This window comes from Sceloporus undulatus, chromosome 1 (assembly GCF_019175285.1).
Source record: "Sceloporus undulatus isolate JIND9_A2432 ecotype Alabama chromosome 1, SceUnd_v1.1, whole genome shotgun sequence".
Classification (NCBI taxonomy): domain Eukaryota; kingdom Metazoa; phylum Chordata; class Lepidosauria; order Squamata; family Phrynosomatidae; genus Sceloporus; species Sceloporus undulatus.
This window is the reverse complement of record NC_056522.1, coordinates 278,959,999-278,968,785: the sequence shown is the minus strand read 5'-3', so window position 1 is coordinate 278,968,785 and position 8,787 is coordinate 278,959,999. Positions and strand designations below refer to the sequence as shown.

General features: G+C 42.3%; 1 protein-coding gene across 1 annotated transcript in view; it reads left to right on the top strand.

Moving 5' to 3' along the window:
- EIF4G2 (eukaryotic translation initiation factor 4 gamma 2) overlaps positions 1-8,787 on the top strand; it is a 92,503-nt gene that overhangs the window by 2,388 nt on the left and 81,328 nt on the right. Inside the window, exon 3 of the mRNA XM_042459482.1 lies at positions 8,084-8,302. Within this exon, the coding sequence (XP_042315416.1) occupies positions 8,084-8,302 (219 nt within the window). The remainder of the gene's footprint in view (positions 1-8,083; positions 8,303-8,787) is intronic.

Below are 8,787 nucleotides of genomic sequence, written 5' to 3'. Positions count from 1 at the left end.
ATATTGCTGTCTATTTTAATGTTCCCCTTCTTGCTTCTTCTTCAACTACTCCTTCCTCCTACCCATTTTCCTTTTTGTCCTCCTGATATATCCAGATTTGCAGTGCAAATTGATGGCTGAACCATTTCTCCTTGTGAAATCTATCTTCTGTGACAAGCTTCTTAGTAAAGTGTGAGCATACAATTCAATCTCAGCCACTACGTTGCCTATTTGTATACTGAGATACGTTATTCCATGGACCTGGACACAAAGCATAGTTGTTTTATTTCTTTATTTTTATTTTTAAAAGTTATATCCTGACTTTTCTCCCAAGCTGGCTTACCAAATAGGTTAAAGCAAAGTATAGCTAAAAGTCTAAAGATAAAAAATTCAAAGTCATTTAAAAGGCAATCATATTAAAACACCACTAACAATAAGAATAAAAATGCAACACACACACACCAGTAAAAGGCCTTCTACACAACCAGCTAATCATCAAAATGCTTCCCAATTGTCCTGGAAGACAACAGAGAAGGAGCCAGCCTATCTTCCTTTGGCAAACAATTCCAGAGCCTAGAAGCAGCCACCGAGAAGCTGTTGGGGATTATCATTTCTGTTTTCAGTGTTCAGCAAACACAGAGCACAGTTACTGTTGATGGGCAGGATACTAATTAAACTGCCTACTCTATCTGACACATGCCCATTTCAACATATCCATTCCTTCAAATGATTTTTCCCTTACCCCGACCAGACCTTGGGAAAGTTATCTTCTGGACAACAACTCCCAAAATCCTCCAAAGAGCATGGTAGTGGGCATGCTGGCTGGAGAGTTCTTGGAGTTATATTCCTCAGATTTTTCCAACTAGTTCTGGCTTTGTCCCTTCTGATTCTATGTGACAGCACAAAAATCATGAGGGAATTTCAGTATATTATGATTTGGTCCCATTTATGTAGTGCTTGGCCAGATTGCAGAAAATAACAGCTCCTGTATTGAAAAGAGAAATTCTTCATAAATGCCATCTCCATCTAAAAGCTTCATGACATATTACCTGTTAGAAAGTTTTAATAACTACCCTGCTGCCCTATTTCTAATTTCCATATCCAGGAAATGCTCCATGTTTAAATCTTCTTAGAATACAGTTTACAAAATCTCATTTTGCTATTGCAAATAGGTAATTTGTCCTGCTTTCATAGAAAGCAACACAGTCTCTGTAGCACACACACCTTCCTCATCTTTTCTTTTCTTGACAAATTGCTACCATTATTTAGAAAGATCAAATATTGTTTCCCAGGGAAGAAACTTGTAAAGCCTGCCAACAATTAGATTCTGTTGATTATGTCAATTCTTACTCAGACTCTTGTCACTAAATAAAAAAAAAACCTCACTTTCTGATATCTCTAGTATCCAATCATTTTATGATAGTAGCTGTCACATTAGGTACTGGCATCTGTTGGCTATGCACTTGTTTATGCCAGGCTAAGGAAGAAATGTTAAATAGGAAAAGTTTTGCTTTTTCCATACCAACATGGGAGTTAATAATCACATCTCTGCTTTACTTTGCCACAATCCATCAGTTGGAGCAGTGAAAGCATTGGACCATATCTCTTTTGTAAGCTCTTGGGGAATGGAAACCTGCTTCAAAAAGAAAAAAGTCCCCATGAGGTGCAGCCTAGATTAAGGGCTGACCATACCTGCCTCCCATCCCAGATGGCAGGAGGTTCCCTGTAATCAGATCATGTCGTAATGGACCTTGATACGGGCTGAATCTCCCTTACTTGAAATTCTTGGGACCAGAAGTGATTTGGATTTCAGAGATTTCCAGAATTTGGAATATTTCCATATACTGTATACACTCATGTATAACTCTAGAAATATTATTCAAAAATTCACCCCAAAAAGCTGGGTCAACTTATCCACAGGTCAATGTAAGTACTCTGTTTTAACTCTTTTCCATCTCTGTATAGAGTGGCAAAAGGTAAGAGTTTAGTTCATCTTGGAACACCCAAAAGAAGAACCAACCCCATCTACTCTTTCCACCGTGATGCTGCTTCTGGCCTTTTTGAAAGCTTGAATGGGGAAATGGCAGTGGTGGCACATCTTTGGTGCTTCCCCTAAAAGGAGTGCCAAGAGGAATCAGGCTTAAAAGGTTCTGAAAAAGACGTTTCTGCATGAAGACAGTAAACTTCATCCTTTACATCCTTTGTTACATACCCCTAGGTTTTAACCTCAACTTCTCCATGAGTCATATCAAAATCCGTAATTCTGGCCCCAAAACTTGGCTTCAACATATACATGAAGTCGAGTATATATGGTACATAATGAGATATCTCAAAGATGGGATCTAAGTCTAAACATGAAATACATTTATGTTTCATATATACCTTTTGCACATAGTGTGAAGGTAATTTTATACACTATATTTTTAATAATTTTGTGCATGAAAAAAACTTTGTGTATATTGAATCATCAGAAAGCAAAGCTGTCACTATCGCAGCCACTCAAGTGGGCAATTTTGATTTTGAAATATTTGGGAATTTGGAATTCTGGATAAGGAAACTAAACATGTAAATAAAATAATAAAATATTTATTTATATCCCGCCTTTCCGCAGATCAAGGCGGATTACAGAACACAGCATTACAATATAAAAATACAAGAACAGCAAAATTAGATTAAAATAGCAAACACAATTTAAAAATAACAATATCCAGCTAGCTTGAGATGAAGAAGAAACAATAACAATGAGGGGGAGGGGAGGCTGCATCGGGAACAGTTAGGGGAAAGCCTGTTGGAACAGGAAGGTTTTTAACCCCTTCTTAAACAGGTCAAGGGAGGTGGCCAAGTGGAGCTCTCCGGGAAGCGAGTTCCAGAGCTGTGGGGCCAAGGTGGAAAAGGCCCTCTGCGTTGTTGTGGCATATTTCGAGTCTGGAACTCTCAACAGTTGCTTCCCGGCGGATCTGAGTGTGCGAGGCGGATTATATGGAGAGAGGCAGTCCTTCAAGTACCCTGGGCCCAAGCCATTTAGGGCTTTATAGGTAATAACCAACACCTTGTATTGGGCTCGGAAGCGGATAGGCAGCCAGTGTAGATCTTTTAATATTGGTGTTATATGACTAGCCCTGGAAGATCCAATGACCGTCTTGCTGCCATATTCTGAACCAATTGAGCTTCCGAGTTGACAGGGTTGCCCCATGTAGAGCGCATTACGAGAAATCCAAACGAGAGGTTACCGAGCATGTACCACCGTTTCAGGTCCCCCGACCCAGGAGTTGCGCGCTGGCGTTCAACGGAAGCTGATAGCGGTGCTCCTAACCGTCACATCCACCTGAAATGTAAGGTGGCAACGAGTTCAGGAGCACCCCCCAAACTGCGGACAGAGTATTTTGTATTTACAAAAAAAAGGAAAGGAAAGGAAAGGAAAGGAAACTTGCCCGGTCCACAGCTCCCGGGTCCCAGTGGCCTCCATTCATCTCTCCTCCTCCTCCTCTTCTCTCCATTCCTGCCCTGGCGATGTCCTTTCTCTGGCCCCCAAGCCCTTCCAGTAAGGATGTAAAGAATATTCTCCAAATTTGAAAATTAGTAGAATATGCCAATTGACAATTTCGATAACATTTTAGAGGACGAAATTCTGATCACTCTCTCGATCATGAGGAAGAATTTTGATTTTATCATTCTCCAATGAAGTGAAGAGACGAAACTTTCAGCTGACAATGGTGGCAGGATTTGGGTATTTTTGCGTAAGAAAAGTTACCATTCGTTCTGGGTTTTACCAGAGGCTATTTCCTTTTAGGGTGATTCCCCCCCAACTTTGCTCACTTACAGCTTTGCTTTGAAAAAACAAAAGAGAACAAAGGGAGGCCTTCTGCCCTTTATTGCCATGCTCTGCCATTCAAATTCTCCAGAAGAGAAGAAGGGTGAAATCTTAGCATTGGATCATCTCGCATCCAACCCCATTTTTGCATACATCAATTCTCTTATTCATGGATATTTGAACTCTCTCCTTGCCATATGTGTGTGTGTGTGTGTGTGTGTGGTGTATATATATATATATTATATACATAAAATGCAAATAAAAAGTAGGTTTGCCTTAGGCATCACCTTGAGGAGCTGGAGAGAGAGGTTGTTCATGCCCTGCCTCTGGTCTAGAGAATGTGCACTCTCCTTGCCAATTATTATTATTATTATCTATGATGACCTTAGCATCACCATGGGGAGGTGCAGAGAGAGAGGGCGGGAAATTCTGAACAATTTGTAAGCTGCTCTGATAGCCTTTGGCTGAAGAGCTGGGCAATAATAATAATAATAATAATAATAATAATAATAATAGTGCTAATCCCAGCTCAGCCACGTAAATCCAGAGGTGAGTCCATATTGTCTCAGCTTCAGGGACATTCTTAACATCCTTGCCCAAAAGCAAACCAATCATAGAATAAATAAATAAATAAATAAATTTTAATTGTAATTTTATTATAAAGAGGCTTCTTGAAATGAAACAAAACAAAGGGCAGAACCATAAGCATTTACATGGCTGAGCTGGGATCAGGACTCTAGCTCCCAGTTCCCATAGAAATTCACTGGCTAACCTTGGTCAATACAGGCTCTCTGCTTCAACTCCAACTCCTAGGTATCCTTCATGGTAGAAGAGGGGGAGGTTGGATGACCTCTTGGAGTCCCTTGGATGCTAGGTTTTTATCCATCATGGCAGAATTCCTGCCATTGCACCCCACCCTGCCCCTTCTTCTCTTTTGTGAGGGTCACACTCTCTCAACCTCAGAGGCAGGGCATGACCAACTCTCTCTCTCTGCCCTCTCCCATGGTGTGCTAGGTCAGCAATAATAATAATAATAATATATAATAATAATAATAATAATAATAATAATTGGCAAGGAAACTGCAGAATATCCGTGAATGAGAGAGTGTGACTTACCAATGTCATCCTGTGGAGTTAGATGGCTGAGTTGGGATTACACTCTAGCCTCCCAGTTCACCATAGAAATTCCACTGGCTGACCTTGGTCAAGTCACGGCTCTCAGCTTCAACTCAACTCCTAGGTATTCCTTCATGTAGAAGGGGGGGTTGGATGACCCCTGGCAATCCCTTTGAATGCTAGGTTTTATCCATGGCAGAATTCCTGCCATGGTAAACCACCCCCTCTCCTTTTTGTAGGTTCCTGCTTGCAGAAGAGCATGCACTTGGCACCCCACCCTCCCCTTCTCATCTGTGAGGGTCACACTGTCTCCAGCGTCAGGGCAGCCCATGGCAAAACTCCTCTTTATGCCAGAAAACCCTTGGTTTGTCCCATCTTCCAGTGCCATCCTGATGTTGTTGAACGGGGTCAGACTACATGTCCTCTAGGATCCCATGTATTCCTATGTCTACTTCATAGCTGAAGGGGGTTGGACTGGATGGTTTGAGGGTCCCCTCAACTCTAGCATTTCTTGTTGGGGCTTCAATCACGTTATTTGTTGAGATGGGCTTTTTTCCCCTTTTTCGTGTTGTGCCTTCAGGTTTTTTTAAGCATAGGAATGTTCTTTAAACATCTGCCAAACTTCCTTTTGACATGGTAATGAGTTTGAAATGCAAAGTAATTAGCGTAATTATTCGACTTATCTTTTATTGTCATTCAAGAAATCTGTGAAAAATATTCGCTAGCTGCTGTGAAAGGGAGGAAGAAATCACCTTTTGGAAGGGGGACTGTGTGGAACGAGTATTTTTAAAAAAAAAATTCTCATCAAGTTCTCAATGAACGAAGAAAAAACATGGTTTCTTCAAATCACTACTTCCCAGCCTTGCCTCTGTCTCATCCTCATCCTCTCTCCACTCCCCCCCCTGCCTGTTCCATTGCCATCCTCCTTGTCATACTATCTCAGCCTCAGAAACACACTTCTCAGCTCCAATCCCCCACCCCAATTTCCACAGCTGGGTTTACTTCGATGATGACAGGGGAGTGAAAATGGTGCTGCCAGTGGGAACCACTGGCCTGTTACAGACTGCCAAAATAAACGCTCTTGGGTCTCTTGGAGGTATGCTGTTTAAATGATGCATGCATCTGAAGAATCCAGAGCTGCACCAAAGCGCACTCCAGTGCTAGGAATGGAGTGTGGCTTTGGCGCAACCTCCGGACTCTTGGGACCATGCATATTTAATAGCATACCTCCAAAGAGACCCGAAGCCAGCTTTTTTGGCATTCTGTAACAGGCCACCAATCACCTAAAAAAAAAACCCTTCATAATGAGAACTAAGGGTCATAGAATCATAGAATCTAGAGTTGGAAGAGACCACAAGGGCCATCCAGTCCAACCCCTTGCCATGCAGGAATCCAAATCAAGCATCCCCGACAGATGGCCATCCAGCCTCCGTTTGAAGCCTCCAGAGGAGGGAGACTCCACTACACTCCGCCGGTCACTTTCCAACCAAGGCAGGAGCAAATCACAAAGTAATTCATCCTGCCAGAGTTTATATTAATGCAGGACCAGAGCTTTGAAAAAGTTACTTTTTGCCCCAGAAACCCAGCGCATTGTATCTAAAAGGAACTCAGTGCATGATTACATGATGGAAGAGAACTCAAGAGCAGCAGTCTGTACTATCTGAGTTTCATTCTCTACTTAGTTACATGGAAGATGTCAGAAATTTGGGCACCTGAAAAGGGAATTTTCTAATTCACTTAAGGAATGTATTTCAAAACTCTCTTGGGGCTGCTGATATGGTTATAGTGCTGAGCCAAAAAAGAGAAAAATACAAAACAAATGTGTGTCGTTGAAAATGCAATTATAAAGGACAGCTGTGTGCACCTGAGTTTTTGACCTGAAGAGCCTTGCCAAATGAAATGCCACAAAACCAGAAGCATCCCCATGCAGCTTAATGGACTGAGACAAACACAAAGCTACATATGATGGATTTTGAATTGCTTTCAAATGGTGCATTACGGACATTGCTCCAATTAATGAGCACTTGGTTCATTGTGTAGCAACTAAATGACTTTCAAGAGGATATTTACTTAGGGTCAAAAAATCTTCTTGCTTGCACATAGCTAGAGTAAATGGCCTGTTGATGGGAGAAAGGATGAGTGTGTGAAGGATGCTACCTCTGGACAGACCACTACATGCAAAAGGAGTTTTGTGATTATTGTAATCTTATAGATTCCATAGGCGAATGAAATGAAACAAAACTAATTTCAGTACCAATATCATGCAGCGCTTTGCGTGGGGATGATACTACATCCAAAGCATTCCTGGCTGAGTGCTGCAAAGAACAAAATATTGCATAGACTTAACTAATTATAAATATATTCTTAAGCAGAGAGCAAGAGGAAACCAACTCATACCGGGTATCATGGGAGGGGAACCTTACCTTTGATTCAGCTAACATTTACTGGCAGGCATTTTAATTTCTGAACTGAACCTGTCATTTTATTGGGTTTGTATCCAAGTTGTATTGTTTTGCTTTCTGGACTGAGCCATTGTGAAAAGGTACAAGAGGAACTCAGCAGAATATAGCTCTTTTCAATATTCCAAACAGCATTCAGTGGATTCAGTTTGGAAAGCAACAAGTTCTGCTTCAACTGATAGGAGCTCATTAGAACATCTGCAAGAAGTATCCATGTAGTCAAAAGAAGCAGGATCTCCCAATTACTGTATGTGGAAAAAGAGTTCTATGAGTATGCTGCACCTGAGGGGGCTTTCTGAAATCTTTCTAATGATTCCTCCCCAACCTGTCACAGATGGAAAGGGGGGGCATGGTTTTGACCCCGTTAACCCATGTCAAAAAGACTCTGGGTTAAGGGATGTTTTTTGGGCTGATCATTTATTTTGAAATAAATTGATTCAGCCCAAGTGGAACCTCATGGATTCGTTCTCCCCCCGGCGTAAGTGGGAACCAGAGAGGCGGTTCGATCCACCTGGCTCTGACAGGAAGGGAAAGCAAACTGCAGGGCCCCAGCCATCTCCCCTGTCACCAGCCTCCCTTGCCTCTCTTTACCTGGGCCAACCAGCTTCTCTTGGCCTTCTGCGTCCTCTGTCAGCTCCCTGTGGCTCTTTCCACTTGACGACCTCCTCCCAGGCTCCCCACTCTGCAACCTTCTTTCTCATTCACGGCTTCCCCATAGCCGGGGAAGCCGATAAGGAAGTCGCAGACGGACATCACAGAGAGCTGAGAAACTTGCAAACTTCCTACGACCTTTTCTGGCTTCTCTGGCCATGGGGGAAGCGGGAACGAGGAGAAAGGTTGCAGAGTGAGCAAGCTGGGAAGAAGGTTGCCAAGCAGAAAGAGCCCACAGGGAAGCTGATGGAAGACACAGAAGGTCGAGGAGAAGATGGTGGCCTAGGTAAGGAGGGCAAGGAGAACGATGACGGGAGATGTTGGGGTCTCCCACTACCTTTGTGCCTCTCCACTTATTCGGCACAAAGGTGGGAACCACGCTTATTGTTGAACCGATTTCTGGTTTAGTCACAGAAACCAGTTCAGCAATAAGTGGGAATGACCCGAGACTGCAGAGAGCAAGGACAACTTCTGACCATATTAGTTATCAAGCTTTAGACAAAGACCCCACTTAACTCCATAAGTTTGTGATTAAAATTTTGTACAAGAAGCAGAAATACTGGGATATATAGACTCCTGCCACAGCCTTCTTTCTATACAGAATATCCTCGTATCCCTATTTTCTATGTGTTACCTAAAATCATAAAGAAGGTTTCCCACCACCAGGCAGACCCATTTTCTGGATCAGTTCCCTTTTGGAGCTTTTATCCCAATATGTTGGACTCTTTCTTGGCTCCTATAGTAGTTAAAGTACCTTCATATATTAAAGAT